Source organism: Micropterus dolomieu, linkage group LG14 (assembly GCF_021292245.1).
Source record: "Micropterus dolomieu isolate WLL.071019.BEF.003 ecotype Adirondacks linkage group LG14, ASM2129224v1, whole genome shotgun sequence".
Lineage (NCBI taxonomy): Eukaryota > Metazoa > Chordata > Actinopteri > Centrarchiformes > Centrarchidae > Micropterus > Micropterus dolomieu.
Window position 1 is genome coordinate 2,908,255 of NC_060163.1, and position 22,164 is coordinate 2,930,418.

The 22,164-nt window shown below is 41.9% G+C and overlaps 1 protein-coding gene across 1 annotated transcript in view; it reads left to right on the forward strand.

Annotated features, from left to right (window-relative positions):
• tmem94 (transmembrane protein 94) overlaps window positions 1–21,694 on the forward strand; it is a 339,697-nt gene extending 318,003 nt beyond the window's left edge. Inside the window, exons 6-27 of the mRNA XM_046069699.1 lie at window positions 3,669–3,734; window positions 4,200–4,304; window positions 5,008–5,181; window positions 5,381–5,602; window positions 5,715–6,027; window positions 8,006–8,179; window positions 8,377–8,479; window positions 8,601–8,809; window positions 8,911–9,092; window positions 9,592–9,724; window positions 11,043–11,158; window positions 11,468–11,567; window positions 11,771–11,879; window positions 13,310–13,499; window positions 13,591–13,668; window positions 13,809–13,894; window positions 14,003–14,084; window positions 15,463–15,626; window positions 17,214–17,308; window positions 17,401–17,494; window positions 18,200–18,370; window positions 18,621–21,694. Coding sequence (XP_045925655.1) covers window positions 3,669–3,734; window positions 4,200–4,304; window positions 5,008–5,181; window positions 5,381–5,602; window positions 5,715–6,027; window positions 8,006–8,179; window positions 8,377–8,479; window positions 8,601–8,809; window positions 8,911–9,092; window positions 9,592–9,724; window positions 11,043–11,158; window positions 11,468–11,567; window positions 11,771–11,879; window positions 13,310–13,499; window positions 13,591–13,668; window positions 13,809–13,894; window positions 14,003–14,084; window positions 15,463–15,626; window positions 17,214–17,308; window positions 17,401–17,494; window positions 18,200–18,370; window positions 18,621–18,693 — 3,039 coding nt within the window. The 3' untranslated portion in view covers window positions 18,694–21,694. The remainder of the gene's footprint in view (window positions 1–3,668; window positions 3,735–4,199; window positions 4,305–5,007; window positions 5,182–5,380; window positions 5,603–5,714; window positions 6,028–8,005; window positions 8,180–8,376; window positions 8,480–8,600; window positions 8,810–8,910; window positions 9,093–9,591; window positions 9,725–11,042; window positions 11,159–11,467; window positions 11,568–11,770; window positions 11,880–13,309; window positions 13,500–13,590; window positions 13,669–13,808; window positions 13,895–14,002; window positions 14,085–15,462; window positions 15,627–17,213; window positions 17,309–17,400; window positions 17,495–18,199; window positions 18,371–18,620) is intronic.
• Window positions 21,695–22,164: the final 470 nt, after the last annotated feature.

Here is a 22,164-nt window from a genome sequence, read left to right on the forward strand (position 1 = left end):
CACACACACACACACACACACACACACACACACACTGTAGGGTTAGACTGATATCTGGGTTTGATTCCATGCAGTGGACAACAGGACTGATATACATATATATATATAAACTAGGGGTGGGAATCTCTAGGCACCTCATGATGTGATTATAAAACAATGCGGTGCATCTTGATTCATCTTTTTTTCCCTAGTATTTCTGAACAATTACCAAGCATTTCATTTGCACGTTAAAATCCAAAAGAAACATCTCCTCATTAGCTTAAAAGTTTGCATCCCTAATTTATTTTACTAACCTCCTAACCACCGTCCTTTCTTTAACAGCCAGAATTGTACACCAGTATAGTCTAAGTCTGACAACTTACTGTTCCTCTGCTAACTTTCACTGTCACTTTCTGCAGCCCGCTCTATCACATTCGCTCACCCACACACTCACTACGCCGACACAGGATACACAGGGAGCCAGCCAAGTGTTGAGTGTAGTGGTATTAATGATCATGTGATATTTTAGTAGGGCGCTCATTCAGCAGCTGTGGTGCGCCACACTGGATTCGGAATCGTCCGCATCGCAATGCATCTTAAGAATTGCCCCCCCCCCCCCTAATATAAACCATATTGAGCCCACACTCACATTTGTAGTCCAAACTGAGAAAACCCTGATGACATCATCTGGGTCATTTTCTCAGACTTGAGAAAGCTCCTCCGAATCCTCAGAAGGAATTATATGTTCCATGTTTGTGTTTTCACTGGCTGAGCAATACTCCTCATGATGATTAAAATGATGAGGGTGCCTTATTTAAATTTGATGTTTACTTTAATTTGTCCAATCACTTTTGATCCCCCCCAAATCAGGGGCTATATGAAATGGGCTACAGTTCCTACACAGTTTAGTAAATGTGAGTGCTGTCTTGACTCACCAAGGCAATCAGTCTTGGCCACAGATGTCCAATAACATTCCAGTGTTTATGTGCTAATCTTCCTGTCATTCAAATTCTTTGGGCTTGAGTACAGAAACAAATTATTTTTTGTTGTTGTCTAGATGTTTACTGACTGCACTATATGCTGTTTCATAGGTTTTTCCCTGCTGGATAGCTTTAATTCAGAAATATTGATGGTGATGTTAAAAAGCCAAAATCAGTCTAACCCTAACACACACACTCACATGCACACACATAGACACAGAGGAGATGCAGTGAGGGCCTCTCTCTGTGTTTTAACTAGACTCTTCTCTTGCCCCAGCTTGCTAAGTTCTCTGAGGACACGCTAAGCAGCTACACCGAAGTGGTTTCCTCCCAGGTATCACCTCTCGCTGTCTCGCTCCCCCACCTCCCCTCCTCCACTCTTGGCTACCAGCTCCACCTGAACCCGCCTGTCTTGACTTGCTCGCTGTCCTCGCACTTTGCAACTCCCTTCGTGGAACCCACTTAGACAGCTCTTGCTTAACCCCCCCCCCCCCCCCCATTACCTCTTTGATTTCTTCACCATGGAAATCTTAATGGACATCCACCTCTATGATTCTCCATGTGTTCATTTGTCCTATTTCTTTAGCTTTAATATGCTTTCTATTTTTTTTTTTTTTTTAATTAATCTTTGACTCTTTTGTTTTGGTCACTCTTCATCTGTGGATTATTATTCAACACGTATTGACCAAGCACCTCCGGATGTTTATACCTCTAGACATCTTTGAAATGTTATCTCAACAGTCAGTCCTGTCTCTTTAAGATCATTTTCTCATGGACACAGCATCTGTTCCCACGACCTCTCATAGTTCCTGCGCAAACCCAGTCATTGTCCTAAATTGTCGCTGGGCTGTAGTACTCAAAGGAAAACAAAGCAAGTCTGCAGTCATCAGTATTACACCACCGATCTGTCTTTCTCAAACCATAAGTGTTTTGGCTTTGGCTTTGCCCCAGATGAATACATTGCTAGTGTTGACTATAGGGAAGAGGTGGTCCTGAGAGAGACTTTGGCCCAATCCCAATGTCCCCCCTAAGCCCTAAGCCCTGAACCCTCACAGACTTTACTGACTTCTCTTGGAAAGTGATTGAGTGCAAGAGGCTGTGAGGGCTCAAAATGCTGTAAACAGGAATGGGACAGCCCTTTGCCACTTTATCACGTTACCTTGACGACACTGAAACACGTTGCACACTTTTTATTTTATGTTTTTGCCTTAATTTTAAGTCCTGCAGGCTCTTGTCCTACAGAGTGGAGGAGAGGTAGCCTAAATGTCAATATATATTTGTAATTAATCAATACACTATTGTTGGTCAAATAGCATCATCAAGCAAAAACTAACATAAATAGTTGAATAAACTAAGTATGTAATAAGGTGATTGCATTCCTCTTACTTAATGTGTTCTATGCAGCATCTTAAGTTAAGAAAACTTTGAACCATTTTGACATCTGCGTTGGTGTTAATGCTTGTTTGTTTACGGTTTTCTTCTTCTCTTAATACGCCGTTTAATTTGCCGTGATATTTCTCTCGCTTCCGGGCTTCCCCTGGTAACCCCATACAGTCTATGGGCAACCTGGTGTTTTACGTCATACCGCTATGAACTGTGAGCAATTCCCTCAGCCAAAGTCTGCAGAAATGCGGACTTACAAAAAGGGTCTATAAAGGGCTTAAAATGTCCGCGAGAGAGCCCTCGCGCACTTGACGATTTGACAGTGGGACAGCCCTCACGGACTTCCCGGGAACGCGCCTCAAAGTCTGTGAGTCTGTGAGGGGGGGACATTGGGATTGGGCCTTTCACTTGAGTCTGTGCCTGACCTTCCACCTCTGCTTGTCTGCTACACTGCATGACTGCCCCTACATGGCCCTGTGCTGGTAATTCTCAAGGGTTTCCTCTCCTTGTGTCCTTTCTTTATCTCAGTTAGAAACACAGTGAAAATATTTCTGACTAGGTCCCATAATCAAATGCTGATTAAAACCTTTGACCCATCAATTACATCGCAGATCAACTGGCAGATCAACGCTGACCATTTAAGATGCTAGTATTTATCATTACCTATTTGTTCCTGCTAGACTGTAACTGATGCTCCTTATTTGTGACTGTTGTGATACTACTCATGGTTGTAGAGAGCATTTCCCCCTCTGTCTGGATGGTTAGTTTAACTTAATTATTTGAAGATAATTTCCAGTCATTTCAAATGAATTAATGAAAACTTGACTGGTTGAGCTGTGGAACTGTGTGAAATTGCTGTGTGATTTACATTAATGATTTAATCTGGTCTTCTTTATCTCATGTGTGTACATTAGGGATGTAATTGAATATAAATACTTTTTTGTGTATTAACAGATGTGCTAATATATGTGCAGTAATAATGTTTTCTTCCCCTACTGACAAAATTTGCCAGTGTAGCCCGACTGATACGGGACGTCTAAGACCAATACTGGTCTTTCGTCTTTTTTAATTGTCATTTATTGGCTGTTCTAAAAAGATGTATTCTTACATATCCTTGATTGAGCAATTTAGAGTGTGATATGAGTTAATTGCAGGTAAATCTAACTACAGATCTAGTCTCATAATAGTCAGATTCGGGCATTTTTCCTTGTCAAAGTAATCAAGGTGATTGCTGTCTCTATAGCCATGTTTACTGTGCAAACAGGAGTTATTGGACTCCGATACTACTAGCTTCATGTTGCACCCCTAATGTCCATGTTCCATTAGTTTACCAGCCCTCGGCCAGAAAGTTCACTTTGGATGCTGCCTGATAAAGAGAGGAGGCAAGGAAAGGCAAGTTGTGATTTGTTTTTGTTTTGTCCCTTGCTGAACCATGGATTCCATCCAAAAGAATGAAAATCTGCATTATTGTGTTTTGGACCACTCAGAAAATGCTGCAGCTTGCACTACTAGGCTTCACCTCCTCACCTTGTGCCACTAGCACTGTAGTTTAGAAGCTCTGTCTTTATTTCCTTCTGTGTAGCTCAACCACACAGAGCTGATTAGGACTTAGGTCTTTGTTTTCTAGCTGGTTTGGGACTTTTAGGCTGAGCTGTTAACTCAGCTTGGTTCTTCCTTGTTAGTGAAAGCTAGTTTTTAAAGTTGTCTGTTTTAATTGCTGACATCAAATATATTACTCATATACGTGATTTATATGAATTGACACACATTCCCGTCCTCTAGTATGTAGTACAAAGCACTTGTCTTAACTTCATTTTACGTGTGCATGTGTGTTTGTGTGTATGTTCATGTTTGCAGGAGATGCTGCGTTGTGTGTGGAGGCACCTGGTTGACGTCCTGAAGGGAGAGTCTCAGACACTCTGTTACACTTCAAGCCTTTTACATACTCTGGGATCTGTCACTGTGAGTAATATAGGGCTAAATGATTTGGGGAAGGATCTAATTGCAATTTCAATTGTGATTATTTTCTGTAAATTTAACTCAGAGCTACATTGATGGTCAACATAGGACATTAAACAATTTAAGCTTGTACTGGGTATAATCCCAAAAGGAGGTTTTTTTCACATGAACATAATCTGAGTCAGGTATTTAGAGAAACTTTAACTTGTAATTAACTGACTGTAACTGGATTTCTACAGAAAGAAAAGTAAAGGTTTTGATGTCTGACTGATGACCCACAGTTGTTCTGTTGACAGCTCTACACTTAGATTCCAGCTAACTTTAGCGTCACAGAAAGACGGGACAGATTGCCTCACAGTCCCTAATTCTGACGGTCCCTATTCAGAGCGTTAACGTTGCTCCTCTTTAAAGGTCATTTCACCCAAATGAGAAAGGAAACAAATTTATTTTCTTATTTACCCCAAGTGGCTTATAGAAATGCAGTTAGTTGTGAAATATCTGTCTCTGATATTTCTGCCAGCCCAACACAATAGTGCAAATAGAAATGTAAATTTTCTTTTTGGTGCTTATGGTATGGAATTGACTGACTACAAAAAATATTTGTCAGCTGCACTGAAAACAAATCCACCAGTCGCTCTTTTGTTGTATTACTTAAGTAGCTGAAGGCGCATGCATGCGAGTGAGTAAATGTTTTGTTTGTGTGCAGGTGCTGTGTTGTGTGGACAAGCAGGGTATCCTGTCGTGGCCTAACCCCAGTCCAGAGACCGTGCTGTTCTTCAGTGGACAGGTGGAGCCCCCTCACAACAGCCAGGATGATCTTAGAGACGACCTGTCTGTCAACTCCTACTGCCACATGGAGACAGATGAGGACAGGGATGAGGTGTGTGTGTTTTAGCCTGACTAGCAGCCTGGCTGTAGAGATTGTTAATTTAGTTTATAACTAAAATGCAGGGAGTGGTGAGGTATGAGGACTGTTATTTTTAACAGAAACTGACTGGAGTCAAATTAAATTTAGGAATTCATCACCTGATGATGCACAGTTTTGTATCCACTCCTGACTAGTTGTGACCGCTGTACAGGCCCAGGAGGCGGAGGCTCTGCTCGTCCTACCAGCAGAGTCCTCCACCCAGCTGGGAGAAGGTCCAGAGCCTAGTGAGACGTCACACGACACTCCTCGCTCGTCTGACAATCCCCGGCTCCAGCGCTCCTGCCAGCCTGCACACACTCGAATCAAACATCACTCTGGATCCAATGTAAGCTTCAGCCATGACACTGAGGGAGGGGAGGACGACCAGGGCCAGGTAAAAACTGGATCTGAAGCTTCTCAAGTGTACGTAATGTTTCATTTGCCTTAACGATTTATGTTGTGGTGTGATGCTGTTTTTCTTTTGTTTTTGTCCCCTGTGTATTCAGGACTTTGCGATGGGCTGCTTGGAGATGGAAGCCGAGGACTTTGTGTGTGACTACCACCTTGAGATGCTGAGCCTGTCGCAGGACCAGCAGAACCCAACCAGCATCCAGTTCGACGACCTCTCCTGGCAGTGCCACCTGCCCTCCCTCAAGCCTCTGGGCCTCAACATCATGCTGAACCTCTGCAACGCCAGCGTCACCCAGCAGCTCTGCCGCTTCTCCGACCACCTCTCCAACTTGGCTCTGCAGGAGAGCCACGGCACCGTGCTACCTGTCCACGTGCCCTGGGGGCTGTGCGAGCTCTCCAGGCTCATAGGTGAGCGTGGACGGTGTATTCTTTTTTTATTTTTTTTTATTTTTTTTTTTTTTAGAGCTGCTTTAATACATAGTTTGTTTAGAGCAACCTTTTTATACCATGGCCTGGTTTGCCCCTGAGCTTGGGTTTTTGTTTAGTTTGGGTCATATAAAAACAATCAGACGGATCTTATTTGGATGGTCTGGCACTGTGATTTCAGCCATGATGTTTTCTTCAAAGGGAAAACCTGATTTGACTGTCAGGAAGTAAGAATTTTAAATTTGTTTTCTGCTACAGCATACATATCTGCTTTATAAATCTGAAACCCAAAAGAGAGGGATCCACAGACATGGACATGTCTTTGCACCTGGACATGACAGTATTTTTGTTTGCGGAAAAGGAAGAGCAATTGTAATTTATTGTGACTTCAATCAAACAGTGCTCCCTAGGTTGATGTACACATTGTAGTAGGGCTGAAACGATTTATTGATTAAATCGATAAAATCGATTAATAAAATGCTTCGACACAAATTCTTTGCATCGATGCTTCGTTTAATCCATGTAACTTTACAGCACGGTGTTTCGCAGGGACATTTATTCTGTCGCACATCGCGCTTACGCTGTGAACACGTCAGGATTATAATGTAGCCGTTTGCAAAGTGGTGGAAGAAAGAGAAAACAGCGAGGGACAAAGAAGAAAGTGTCCAAAGTATGTTATTATTTCATGCTAAAGAAAACAACTACTCTGTCTGTGTCACAGTCCGTCCACCGTAAAACGAAACTTTTGTCGCCTCGGTAACAGCACGACGGCAGCCGGTGTTCTGCCAGCAGACCACAAACAATGTAACAGCAACTTTAGCATTTAACTAAAATCTTGATTTATTGTTGAGTTGAAGCCAAAGTAAGCTGCAGACCTCAGCTGAAAATGTGCACACGTGCATTTGTTGTTCTCCTTTTTGGGGCCGTGAGTTGTAACCTCAAAGTCATGAGTGCACCTTTTAACTCCTCTCCCTCTCTCTGTAGCTCAGACAATCTCTGCTACCTGCGTGTGCTAATCCATCCATTCAACCAGAGTCTTTGTCTTTATAATCACCATCTTTATAATAACAAACAACAGCTGTTTTGTGTGCAGGATCGCTCATTTCCCGTTTCACATTTCACGTGTGTTTTCTTGACAAAACGTGGTTTGGAGACCAGCGTCGGGTGACACAGCTGCTGTCAGCTCCTGTAGTGTGTGTGTGTCCCTGTCACCGATCAGTCGCGTAGTGTGAACACCACACGACTTCAAGACTGCGGTCATGACGGCAGGTTGTGTGAACTGCACGGCCATCAGAGCCTTTAATATAACTTGTATAGCACTGGGGTGATGTGTGTGTGTTTGTAAAGTGGCTGTCTAGTAGTTGGTCTGATGTTTGCTGTATGACACAGTATGAATTTACGAAAGGACTAATAAATACTTATCACCTATAAACGTGCACAGCTGATCCTGTTATCGGGGGGGGGGCGGCCGCCGCTGCCGCCTCCAAGCAAAAATACTTCGCATCGATGAATCGTTGGAATAATCTATCGAAGCTTCAAATACTAAAGTCATCGTTAGCTGCAGCCCTACATTGTAGCTTCCTATCATGAGACTGACAGTAGCTGGCGAAGGATGTACATCATTTAAAAAAGTCATAAATGTCAATTCAACTTTTTGTGAAGGAAATAGCTTTTCAGTACAAGATCTGTTAGATGACAACCTTTGTCTGTTGTCTTAAAAAAGACAGCGGCACGGTGGTGCAGTGGTTAGCGGTTTCCCCCACTATCAAAAACATGTTCAGTGCCGTTTGACCTGGCATGGCATCTCAATCTGTAGTTGGTCCCCCGGCGCTGTACAGTGGCTTCCCACTGCTCCCTTCAAGGGATGGGTTAAATGCAGAGGATGAATTCCACGATATGGATGTGTATGTGACAATAAAGTACGTTCTTCTTCTTCTTGTCTTTGCTGTGCGTGTGTCAGGGTTCACTCCTGGTGCAAGGGAGCTGTTCAAACAGGAGAATCACTTGGCTCTGTACCAGCTGCCATCTGGAGAGAAGACCAAGGAGTTCACTTCCCGCCGCCTTCATTACTTCACCAAACGCCAGCCTCCCATCTCCCACCTTATTTCCCTGTTCGTACGAGACTCTTCCTCCAGTGAGTCCATACACACTTCAGTCTACCTGTTCCATCCCCACTGGTCTAATGTTCTTAAATGTATTTGTTGCCTTTTGCTTTGTAAACTGTCCTTATTTCCTTAATCAAGCCTTTGTCCAAATACCCGACTAACTGAAAGGTTTCCATGCTAATGTTATTCACTCTGGCCGACATGACCTCTGACCTTTTTGTTGTAGATAACGTCCAGATGCTGTCACATGGCTCGGCCGACCTTATCCTGGAGGCCTGCACTGACTTCTGGGATGGAACTGATATTTATCCCCTCTCAGGCTCAGACAGGTGCAGTGTCTGTCACAATGATCGTTGCACATTGCAGTAAATCTTCAGTCAAACAAAGATTTACAGTTTAATTTACTCTCACTTTAGAGTTACTCTGCAATTTTTGTTTCACCTGTTACAGAAAGAAGGTTCTGGACTTCTACCAGCGTGCCTGCCTGTCGGGTTACTGCTCAGCATTTGCGTACAAACCCATGCAAGTATCGTTGTCCAGCCAACTGAATGGGAAGTGTGTGGAGCTGGCCCCGGGGCCCTGCCTCTTCTCCGGAGTGGAACTTCCCTCCACTACCCCTATCAAACATAGCTCCTGCAGAAACAGCTGGAGCTCCGACGGTACAAGTTAGTGACAGAGGGATGTAGAGTATAGTAAAAGTAATAATCCTGTAACAGTAATTGTTCTGATTGTCCTGTATCTTTTCCCATCATGTCTACAGAGGGTATAGGTGAAGGTGTGGAGCGTGAAGACTGCGTTCAGGCCCTCAGCGGGCAGATCTTCATGGGCATGGTATCGTCTCAGTACCAGGCGAAGCTGGACACGGTCCGACTCATTGATGCCCTGGTCACTGCCTGTATCCGTTTTGTTTACTTTTCTATGGAGGACGAACTCCGCAGCAAGGTGAGCACACACAAGCTCATATCGACATTTTATAGTATCAAGTTGGTTATTTTGGCCAAAATGACCAAGGTCATCGGGACATAAAATGCGCCTCTTAGTGCAAATGCTCTCTTTATGCCTTTCTAGTCTTTTCGACCACTAAAGCACTTTTACACTACACGAGTCTAAGTGCTCAAACGGAAACTACCATTCACACACAGTCATACACCTATGGACGCCGATGGACACTGCGACATGCAGCCTGTAGGAGCCGCGGATTGAACGCCGATCATCCTATTAATGGGCAACCCACTCTACAGCTGCCCTGTAATCTGTTCTCTCTCTGTCTCCGCTGGCAGCACAGTGTTTCTTCACTTACTCGCTGCAATAAATGTGTATTTCGCAGCATGCAGTTTTTTCTAGTCCCACAGTCTGTGACACAACAAGCACCTTCTTGTTTTTGTTATTAGCACATTAATTACTACAATAATATAATGAGGCTTGTTTTGTGTCTGTGCAGGTTTTTGCAGAGAAGATGGGTTTAGAGACAGGCTGGAACTGTCACATCTCTTTAACTCCAAATGGGGACAGTCCCTGTGATGGAGCTCCATCCAGCCCTGGTCACGGCTCCCTGCATGAAGACCTTAACCAAGGTACCAAAGCTGTGTTTGTACAAACTCACATATTATTTAGCCACATAAATAAAATAACCTGAGACTTCTTATAGAATCAACAGCAGTCTAAGGGTACATCCCACGTCCCTTATATTTCCTCAATCCTCGCTTGAACCAGAAGTCGTTCCGGTTCCCCAATCTTGAGGAAATGAGGGATAGAGATAGGGGGCAACGCGCAGCATTTGAAATTGAACCCAGGACTCAGGCTTGTACATTGGGGGCGCAACTAGTTAATCATCTCTATTCATTGTTGGTCTAAACAACAAAAACACCACTTTCTACATTAATTAGAAATATTTTTATTTTCATTATTTATTATGGAGACTGTTAAAGTCAGAGAGAGTGAGAGAGTCTGCCTGTCAGCAAGAAACACTTTTTACATCATTTATCATCCTTTCCATCCAGTCACATGAGGCTGATAATTCCAGAGCATCTGCTTTGATACAAGTTACATCCCTGACACAGTTCGCCTAATAAATCATTTCCAATGTTTAAAATACACCATGATCATATTCTGGGTTATTCATTAATGCATTCTCAATCAAAATATTGGTAAAGGTGCAAGTGTGGGAAACATGGATGCAATTAATAGACTTGAGTTGCACCCTAAAACATCACCAAAGCAGATAAAACAGAGATGCATAAACAGTAAAACTCCACAGCAGCTGTAGCCACAAACACGCATATCAGGAGCGACATGGCTCAGTAGGTGGTTCGCCTAGTAATCAGAAGGTTCCTGGTTCATTGTCTTTGTCCTCTGCTATCAGTGTATGAATGTGTGTGTGAATCGGTGAATGTTGGCATCAGTGTTATAAAGTGCTTTGAGGGGTCAGTCGAGTAGGTGACACACATATAGCGCTATTTGCTTGGCAATAGAGTGGTGTTGGTGCTCATGTCTGTACAGTACAATATCAGGGAGTTTGACAGTGTTCTAGGCGGACACTGCTAAATCAGTGGTTTCCTTTTTTCTTTTTTTTTTAAACTAGTGCTTATTAATACATGGTTATTATGTGTATTTGTAAGATAGAATACTATCTTGGAGATGCTCCCCAATAAATCTATCTATCTATCTATCTATCTATCTATCGAGCTATCTATCTATCGAGCTATCTATCTATCGAGCTATCTATCTATCTATCTATCTATCGAGAGTCCAGCTTCTGTGTTGTGTTAATAAGACCTCTAATGGAGCATGTTTCTTAAATCTAGCCTCAAGTGTAAGCCCGTGAAAGCTAAAAATGTGTGAGTTGTAGAGAGTATGTGTAACTTTAGATGCCTCTCTTTAAATGTAACTCAGATTCTCGGGATGAAGCAGAAGGTCCACTGCTGCCAGAGGAGGAAGCCCACTCTGACCTGGCCAGTTTCCAGCCCACAGACAGCGATGTGCCCAGTTTTCTGGAGGACTGCAACAGGGTAACAGTACCTGTTTTTTAAACCAGTGAATCTGCTGCTCAGTTACATTTATTTAGCTGATGCTTTTATCCAAACGGGCTTACAGTTAACACATTCAACCATGTGGATGTGGCCCAGAAAGGTTCTGTACAGTATGAGGAATGTATCAGTATCTGTTTTACATCCAGGACGTACATGTCCAGTATAGTTTGTTCCTGCTTTTTTTTGTCTGCAAGTTTACTTTTTAAGTGGATTGTTTGTGGGTATTGCTCATAATTCGTCTTATAAAGAACTTGTCACGTCTTTTTTTCTGTTCCTGCTCTTTCTCAGGCCAAGCTACCTCGTGGTATCCACCAGGTTCGTCCTCATTTGAAGAACATTGATAATGTGCCTCTTTTGGTGCCGCTCTTCACTGACTGCACCCCTGACAGTGAGTCACCCTCCTTATGTGTTTTTTTTTGTACACTTTTTTTGTCTTACTTTTTCAAGATGTCCTCTTTGCCCGTTGTCTTTATCTGCCACCCAAGAATGAAGATGATTCCAATGAGGAAGAGGAACGATAACCAAAAGGGGCTATTTTTGCAGCGTTTGCTTTAGAGTAAAATTGACAGAAAGTTTATTTTTTCTTCACAGCCATGTGTGAGATGATGAAGATCATGCAGGAGAACAGGGAGGTTACATGCTGTCTGGGAAGCTCCGCTAATTTCCGCAACAGCCGCCTCTTTCTACAGAGTGATGTCAGGTATACACACATTAATAGTCCACCCCTAAACATTTTCTAAATTTGTAAGTGGATGTTATTGTGATGAGGGTTTGACTAGTGTTGATTTGTCATGGTAATGCATGATTTAAAGTTTTACCACAAAACCAAAGCTATCTGTTAAAACTCATGATAATATTAATATTGTTGCATATATTTGTGGAATACAGCTGAAAACAGATATCACTACCTCTAGTGGTATCCAGCCATGCTGATATTTTAGGTTTATTTATTAAGATTTTGAGATGGGTCTCAGATTTCTACCTACCCAACAATAGCTAGGTTTCCATCACATTGTCATGCGAATTTTAAGCAGACTTTTGAAATGTTGCTAAAAAAGACGAATGCGAATAAACCAGGCTACGGCAAGCGTTGTTACATCAGTAGCTGACGTTACACATGGCTTTAATAAACAAGACGTATGGGTTTCAAACCAGAAACAAAACCAGTTGCATGAACCTGATAGCCATTGATCTTAGAAAAATGGAGAAAGGTCCTCAGGAATGTGTTTCAAGCGGGCAAACTGCTACCAGCCATGTCTCCGCACGTTATGGGAATTTCCGGTGTTATGCGAGTTTTGCATGCCTCCCGAGAATTGCATGCACCTTCAAATAATGCTTTTAAACGCTATAATATCCTTTATGGGGTTCATCAATGAGGATAAATGATTCTAAGTATATAGCCATTTCTATGAACATTTAGAGTTAATATTTTATTACACTCAGTAGTAGTAGTAGTAGCATTCATTGAGATTAAGCAAAAATATGCGGTAATAACCCTGTTTGATCAGTGTGCAGAGCAAAGGATCTGAAAAGAACCTTTAAGAGGTGAATGCATAATTCGGCAGAACAGATGATGAAGGCTACCTGCCAAGATTTGCATCCACCTCTCATCTCAGCACAAATGAGCGTCACCAGCCGCGAGGTGCATGAAATTCTCACAGGTATGCAGGTACGCCGCACAACCGGGCAAGACGCCGACAGCAGAAACACCTGATCAGTTGTGAGTTACAAGTTTGCTACATCAGAACTTATTCGGAAAAAGTGTTTCCATCTCCCATTTAGCACATTTACTCTTTTTTTTGACAAAGGCAAAAACCACTTCAAGCGAGCGTAAAAACTTTTTTGCGAAATTAAATTTTGCTGTTTCCATCAACCTTTTCTAATGCGATACTTGAAAATGCGCATTTAAAAACGTTGATGGAAACTCGGCTAATTAACTGCGTGGCGCTTCATAATGACATTCAAAAAGTTACCAACAGCAACATCTCTTTAAAGAATCAGTGCCCCTGTTTTATAAGTGGGGGCTTTCTTGTAATTTGGGAATAAAACAAACTGCTTCGTGTTCTTCATATCAGAGAAATATGATCCTGATTGGCCCGCATGTTAACTTTCAACCTCGTCCCTCCACAGCATCGCTCTGGACCCTCTGTACCCTTCACAGTGCTCGTGGGAGACGTTCGGCTATGCCACCAGAGGAGGATTCAACAGAGACGCCGAAGGCCTGTCTCCTCTGAGGCTCTCTGGACAGCTCAACAGTCTGGGCTGTTCCGTGACCTTCCACCAAGGCGAGAGCGTCAGCATGGTCAAGCTCATAGAGCAGGTTAGACACACACAAGTCCTCACACACAATCATCAAGTCAGAGAGAGAGACGTCACATTTGTTCATTATTATGCCTTTGGTTATGTTCCAGGCACGACACACAACCTACGGCATCCGCAAGTGCTTCCTTTTCCTGCTGCAGTGTCAACTGAGCCTGGTCATCATCCAGGTGAGAGAAGAGACCTTAGAACCTCGGAACATGTGGATGGTTATGCTGCACTAGGCTAGATTTGGATGTAAAAGAACATTTGCAGCATAGAGACATATGTGAAATTGAACAGATAAATGATCCCTGGTGTTTGTCTGCAGTTCTTAGCCTGTCTAGCTCAGCTTCCGCCTCCCATGAACATCACTGACATCCTCTGGCTTTCCTGCTTCAGCTGCCCACTGCTAAGGTACACACATGCTGCTAATACTAGCAATATAGCAAGAAATACTACAGTGTTATTTTGCTGTTCCTTACAGAATTTCATACTAATGGTTTGTTTCTGTTATATTGACAGTGTGTCACTTTTGGGCAAGCCACCAGACAGCTCAGTGATGACAGTTGCCACAGGGAAGAACTTAGATGCAATTCCAAGGAAGGTAGGGCTCTCAAGAAGCTAAATCCAGCTGTACGCTCTTGTACATCTCTTATTTGCTCAGTCTGCACTCAAAGAAAGCTGCATTTATACTTGAGGCAGTTAACATCAGTCCTGCTGTATAAAAGCACAGCCCCCTGGCAGCATTCCCCATAGGGTCCTGCACCCAGGGCCTAAAAACCTCCTCCTCCCAGTGGCCCAAAGTCCTTGTGCTAGTGGTGTAAACAAACACCAACACTCCCCCCGGGACTCTGCCCTCCCACTGCGGGTAGAGTCAGCTAATAGGGCTATAACCCATTGCAGGGCCTACAGTTATCAGCAGTACCATGTGTAATAATAGATCCATGAGCAGTTGCGCGCTGCAGCAGTGATTTCCCGAGTTACAACAGAAATGGTCCGTGTTGTAACAATCCCCTGATATTTTCGTCTCAACAGCAAGGGACAGTTGAGCTTGTTTGTAGTCCAGGATACACAATTTGAATCCTGATTTGCCGCTCGCCGAGCCCGGCTCGTGCTGCGATCGGGAGCAAATCAGCAATCGATCGGCACTCGGCGATCGTTATGTGTGAACTACTCAACAACGCATCAAAACGGCTCGCCAACACATCGCTTGCACATTGCAGACCCCAGCCAGATATCTGGCATGCTTAAATACCTGGATTAGTCAGCTGACTCAATATCCACATCCAGCCAATGAGAGCTTTTTTACTACAAAACTGCACAGATGATCCCTGCTGCCCACACTTTCACCCACGTTCTTTGTCTTTTTAATTCTTTTTATCTTTATTATGATAAACAACTCTTGTTTTTGGTGTAGCTTCACATCATTTTCCATGTCACTTTTTACTGATCTCCAAAATTGGTTCGGCGACCAGTCAGAGTCATTGTCAGCTGTATCTGTCAGCTGCAGATTGGAGGCTCTCATCATGTAGTCAAAGATGTGAACTTAGGGAAACTACAGCGGGTTCACAATAGAGCTGCTCGGCTAGTGTTAACAAAATGCATGGCAAACTCTTCTGGTTGACAGTTGATGAGAGGTTAAAGGTATAACTTCTAGGTTTTATAAACAAAATGAATGCATTTAAAACCCTGGACTGTTTGTATAGGCAGCTTACACTGAGTTCTACTGTACACACACACACACACCCCACAATTCCAAAACTCAAAACAACTCAGTGTTGTACCGATCTGTTGTTCTGTGTATTGATTGTGTATTTCTTTAAAATGTGTTGTATTGTGTACTGATACTGTAATGTGTTTTCTCTCTTGTTTTGTGTTCTGTGTGAACCCGAGGAAGAGAATCATTTTTTTTTTGCATCAGCTAATGGGGATCCTGATAAATCAAATCAAATGTCATCTTTTGATTTTTTTCTTTTGACCAGACCCAGAACTACTTTCTTGGCTGTTTCCTGTTGAAGTTTGGCCTGACAGCGTGTGCCTACCTGTTGGCCTTTGGGTTCACCCTGCAGGAGGTCTGCCTCAGAAGCACCAACTTAACCTTAGCTGACAACACCACTGTCACCTACCTTCATTTACTCACAGCCAGGTAGGAGGAGCACTGCCTTTACAGTCACAAGGCCACCAGTTGTTGTTGTTGTTTCAAGGTATCACCAAGGAGGACATTTATGCTGAAAATGATGGAATGAGCTCACTTAAAGTCACATCTAGTGGAGAACACTTACAGGGTGTCTGCGCTGTCTCAAAAGGTCTTAAAAGGTGATAAATCAATTTTGCGAAAATTAAGAAGTTAAAAATATTAAAAAGTCTTAGTCGCCATTTAACAAGGTAGTAAATTTTGAAGATTATTATTTTTTTCAATGTGAAAATCCTGTTTGTCCAAAAGTTTGTTTGCTAAAAGTGTAGGTGAACGTATTTATTTATAATGCATAGCCAAAAATACTAGACAGTCAGTGAGTAGCCACTGTGATTCCTTTCTGTAACGTTAGGCGCAGGGATCTACCGAGCGCCTATTTCACTCTGAAACGTTCCAAAAAATAGATACGTGTGAACCAGAAAATGATTCACGAGTGCAACCGACCGTAATCTCCCACCCTGCCGGACTGCTGATCGTCCAAAACATAGTCGGAGTGGAGATCAGGAGTAACGGGATTAACCCGGTCTCTCTGTGGCCACAAGAAAACAAGAGCGAGATGCGCCGCCAGCAGCGGAATCAGTAATACAGAAGACAAAGGAAAATCCAAGGAGCGTGTGGGTTTGGCTAACGTTAGCTGGCTATTTAGCTAAATCGCTGCTTTTTATTGAAACAAATTCTACTTTTCATAAAACCGATGCTCTTGTCAGTGTCACTTTTTGTGAACAGATAAATAAAAAACAACCCCAAACTGAAGCAGCTGTAATTTGAATTAATATGATACTAGTGCTAAGTTATATACTATTAAATGAAATTATATTGAATATAGTAACATAATGAACATATAAATATCAAACTTACAGTTTACTATTAAATTAACAATATACTTTTAATTTAATGTTATGATATTATACTAATACAGCGTCATTTAGACTAGTTCCTCCTCCAGGTTGTGCCTGTGCTACACCGCCTACACTACTTATTTATTCACTCCTGCCCTATTTGAATTTTGTTGTAGTGATCAAGTGGACGGTGAAAGTTATCACACATATCATTGCAGGCGAGCTCACATTATCTAGTTTAAACCAACTAAAACACAAAATTACACTGTGTTTCACATGATTTGCTGTAATGTCATAACGTCATAGCTTATGTAAGACAGTTGCTTTTTGCAGGAAATCTGACCAGTTCTTCACATAGAAAACTGTTGGCCCATTCAGGCTGTTAGGCAACTGAGAAAGTTGGTGAATGCCTCAATTTGTAGGTGGCGTTACAACCTGATGACATATAGGCAATAAATATGTTATACATATATTTAAATTCCTTTTAAAAACTGAAAAAATGTTTTAAAGGTGTGTGGTTGATTTAATCAGTTACAGCTCAAAGTGGCGTGGCAGTCTTAAAATATGTTGAAAAAGTCTTGAAAAGGTCTTAAAAAGGTATTGAATTTAACTTCAGGATTCCTGCATATATCCTGACATAGTGGAGAAAATCCAGATGTCAGTAATCTATTTAATGAATAGGTTTTCTGTGTCCGTGCAGCTCTTCAAGCGACGCTCCTCTCTGGTTCAGTGAGCTGTCAAACGGCCTGCTGCTGACTCAGAAGGTCATGGCAGGGTTCCTCGCTTTACACACAGGTAGGAGCTCACTCTAACATACGTAGCATAAACAATGGTCAAAGTAACTCATATTGTCGTTATTGAAATCCGTCCCTCCTTCTGTCTGTCAGTGGTCATCTCCCTCAGCTATGTCCATCGCTCTCAGCCTGTGTGGAGGAAGAGTCCCTTCAGCAATACCTGGTGGTGTCTCACTGTACCTGTGGTGTAAGTGATCATCTCCTTTGGATAATCGCCGTCTTAAGTTATACTCTATTGGTCATTTGTATGCTCCACATATTTAGAGTTCATCTGTGCTTAGATTGCTACAACTGTCTCACTTTCTTTCTCATTTCCACCTCAACTAAGGAGCTAAAACCAGGTTTTAGCATCTTCCCACTGGTTGCAAAATAGAAAAGCCCAGCTGTCTCCAGCTGCACTGTGTCGCAGTCACTGTGATTCTGCACTCACAGACTAAAGCTGGATTTATACTCTACACAAAGGGGTTAATAGCAGTCCTGCTGTAAGTAACTTAACAGGTTTAGATTTATAGTTCTGTGTCAGAACTTTCCACACCTTAGCACAGTTCTGTCCCCTTTTGGTCTCACTCTCCCCCCTGTAGCTGTTCTCATCCTCACTCAGATTTGGGAATAGTTGTGTGCCTCCTTCACAGTACAAAAGGTCTGGGATTTTCCTCTCGGCACGTCTATATACTGTTTCAAGTTTATCAGCACAGGAGATGGGGAAACGTGACTGAAATCCTCAATGATTATCATTAGGTAGCTCGTATTTTGCAGCAGCAGATGATGGAATGTAAAAGCTGCTGCAACAGGCTGCAGCTCTTTGGAGCTTGGAAGTTATTGAGCTGTGCCTTCTGAGCCCCTCTGGTTAAATGTCTCGTTAAATTAACCCTCTCTCTCTTCTCTCTTCCAGTCTGGTCAGCCAGATTGTTCAGGCCACGGTGGATTACCAGTTATGGCGTGACCAGGGCAGCCTCCTGACCTTTAACCTGGGCGACATACCCCTGCTAGCCTGGCTGTTGGTCTCTCTGTCCCCGCTGCTGGTGGTGGTGGTCAACGAAGTGGTGAAGCTACACGAAATACGGTATGAAACCAGACACAGGACTAAAACGACATAGAAAGCTGTTCTAGATGGATGAATAGTGATGGAAAAGAGGAGTACTGTAAATGGGCCAGTAACTCAGTGACTTGGACTTGTGGGAGATTCTGGAGCAACAGATGGCAGAAAGAAGCGTGTGAGTGTGAGTGAGGGTGAGAGTGAGAGTGAGGGTGAGAGCTTGTCTAGTTCCCCCGCTGTCTCTCAGGTTGTGCCATGTCTCGTCTGTCCATTTCAGGGTGCGAGTTCGCTACCAGAAGAGACAGAAGCTGCAGTTTGAAACAAAGCTGGGGATGAACTCTCCATTCTGATGTGTTAACTCTGAGGAAGTTTGTGTCGTGGCAACACTGGGAACCAGTCAGTCTGTTCTGGAAACCAGGGAAGGCTGAACCCCCGTTAACACTCTGGCCCAACAGGACTGCAACAATCAGGTGGAGCAGATATCAAGCAAATGTCACGGCGTGGACTTCATGACACAAATGTTTTAGCTCTGTGTTCTTAAAACAGTTAATATTCTGTCAGTAATTTCAAGGGCAGGGAAAAGGAAAATTCCAAAGCATTATTTTCCATTGAGTAGAAAAGAGCCAAAAAAAAACATTTTCATTGTGTGTTTTAGTTTTAAAGGCATGAGGAATGTTTTCTGAAGAGGTTTATACTTCCTCACTATCACTTCTGTTCTCCATCTCTGAGATGGCTGTGGTGGCTGCTTTCATCTCCAGGAATGCTCCAGGTCCCAAACAATCCACTGAAAGCTTTCAGCGGATGTTTTTGTGCTCAAGTGCTTTTTAACGTCATCCAATGACACACATTGAATTTTGTCATGTCATTAGACCAGCCCAGCCTTGATTTAATTTAACATAATATCAGAAAAGGAAAAACACATAAAAAAGAACAGGTAGTCTATGGCCCCAAAGTGTTCAGTATTAAAAAAAGTCATTTTATTTTTCTTAATGACACTTTCTTTATGTCAGTCACCACCCTCTGGTGACAACGCCACATTCATTAAGAAAGTGACGCTGAAACAAACAGTGTATTGATATGATTTTTTATTGCATGATGTCTTTAATGTATTTAATATTGAACACACTGGGGCTCCAGATGTAACAAGGTCGTCATTGCTTGACATCAACACAATATATTGTAACACTACCTCTGAAAAAATGTGACAAATTGCTTCTCTAAGCTTTCTTTCTAAACCGTTCTGTCGTTCAGCCTTTGAGCCACATTTTAATCTTCACTGTGGTAGCCAGCAAGTTCTTTGTATTTGTTTTTTTTTATTTAGTGTTTTGCAACAAATGTTCTTTGTTATTCCCCACTTCTGCTAAGCTGAGGCCCGATCTGCAGTAACAAAATTAGGAATGAACGATTAAGGATTGAATTGGATCTGTCATGTGTTTACACACTAAATCTACATTTCAATATACACTGTATACACATTTATCTAATTGAAGAATGTGCCAGCGTGCTATTTTGAACCCGTCCAGCTGGCTGTGCAGTGATCTTAGCAAGTGACTGGCTAACATACCAGAGTCTTCTGAAAGGTGCTTCATATCATTCAGTTGCCTTTCTCCTCAGCCTGTCTTTCTGTTTCAGCTCACGACACCTTGACAGACAGGCGCTCAGGATACTGTTCATTTCAAAGTATAAAAAAATGAATAGTAGCTTTCTTCTGCGCATTTCTTACAATTACCCCATATTTCGTATTTGATGTGCTGACCAGCATATTCCAGAGATTCGGATTTTTTTTCCTGATCATCTTCAAGTGTCCACATTAATCTACTGTGTTCGGGGATTTCTGTTCCCACAGTTAATGTGCAGCATCAGCAGCAGACGTCTGTTTCACTGATGGTCTAATTCAATCAGACCAGCCTTCTGCATGGTGCTGTCATTATCTTAGATGGACATGATTTTAATATTGCTACTGTATACAACTGGGATGATGGCATTTACTGGTAATACATTACTCAGAACTAAAGACCATGCTTTTATTATGTCATAAAAACTGTCTTTAAAAAAATATGGAACTATGAAAGTCACACATCAGTGCTGGATTAACTTTTGGAGGTCCCAGGGCAAAAATGAGCTGCGAGACCCCGATCAGTTTCTCAATTTATTTTCCAGAAAATGTGTTATATCCTGATGTATAAAATATTGTTATATAAGATAATATACACTGTTATATAGGAACTGTTTATTTTTTCTTTTATGTTTTTATTTATGTGGGAATCAAGTCACATAAAATGACAATTTTTACTCCATTATTAAAATATTTTCCTCTAAAAGAAACAAGTGGATAGAGAATTTTATCCATATCACCCACCCCTATTCTAAACAAATTTGCAGTCAATCTAATGATTACAAACTGATCGACACAGTGAACCTGGGGCTTTTGAGAACCCTGAAGTTCTGAGGTCTGTTGGTAATCCAGCCTTTATTCTTGTCTACTTGTAGTCTTATCAAACCATGGCATCTGGGGTTTGACCTCAGGTCTGTAGACACCATAGAGGTCACTGGGGTCATTGTTTCTTTCATTATTCTGTGAAATGTGACTGCTTTTAAGCAACAATAACTAAATGAACAGGCTCATGATCTCAGTGTATTTAATGTCCTGGCTACGACCGGTTTAATCTCTGCTCTCTTTTATATATGTGCCTGTTTTTAGTTTTCCATAGCTGCAAATGCTCTTTAAGTTCCACATTTATAGTGGGGGTGTATGTGAAGAGGTACAAGTAAAGAAGCACAAAAGTGAAAACAAGATCAACAATGACAGATAGAAGGAGGGACGGATTTAAATAACGACATTTGTTTTTTTTTACGGCAGTACTCATGATCACTTTCTGGATGGACACAAAAGTCGGAGTGAAACTACTGAAGATGGTGTTGAGACAAAGACACATTTAGGATTAAATTGGCTGTTTTATCTCATGACAAACATATGGACTATGCTGCATGAATAAGATTCAGTGAATGCTCTGTCTTGATCAATGTACATGTTATCTATAAGTCTACTGTTTTGTTCACAACACAAATGGACTCAGTCAAGCATGGACGTCCTACTGTATGTTACCAGACCTCTGGTACAACCTGCAACATCGATGCTAGGCGTTTCGATAACATCACCATTCACATGCTATAAGTTGAAGCCTCTGACAGTTGATTTGTAGGGTGGAGATGGGTGATGATGAACTATGATATAGTTGTTCACAAGATACATAAATGTATATTTTGTATTTTTTAAGGTGTCTATGTTCAGGACTTTTGACAAGTTTGTGTATTGATTATGTCATATTAATAAATATGTTCTTTTATTTATGAGATTGTTGAAATATTGTTGAACACTAATTAAAATCAGTAAGTAACAAGACAGAGGGCAAAATACAGTCATTTGGGTAAAATTGAAATTCTGTATTTTGTAGGATAAAGAAAGTACTTTTAGCTTCCAGTTTGGTAAATAGAATTTGCTCAAATTAGCATTTGATCTGGAAATCATTTTTTCCCTTTCAATTATGTATGTTTAAAGAGCCACTTCACCATCTATACACATGACATTCTATTTAGTCATAAAAAGTACTGCTAAGCCTATGGAAACATGATATGTGGCTCTGGAGGAGCTTTAATAAAGTTTGAAGAAATAACCCTGATGATGTCATCGGGGGAGTCTAGTAGTAGTGATTGTTTTTGGATCCAAAACCATATTAGGGATTAGAAATCAAAATAATTTTATTTTTCAAAATCTGTCTCCTGTGACATGCTGTACATTATTAGGTAGAACTTTTTACTTT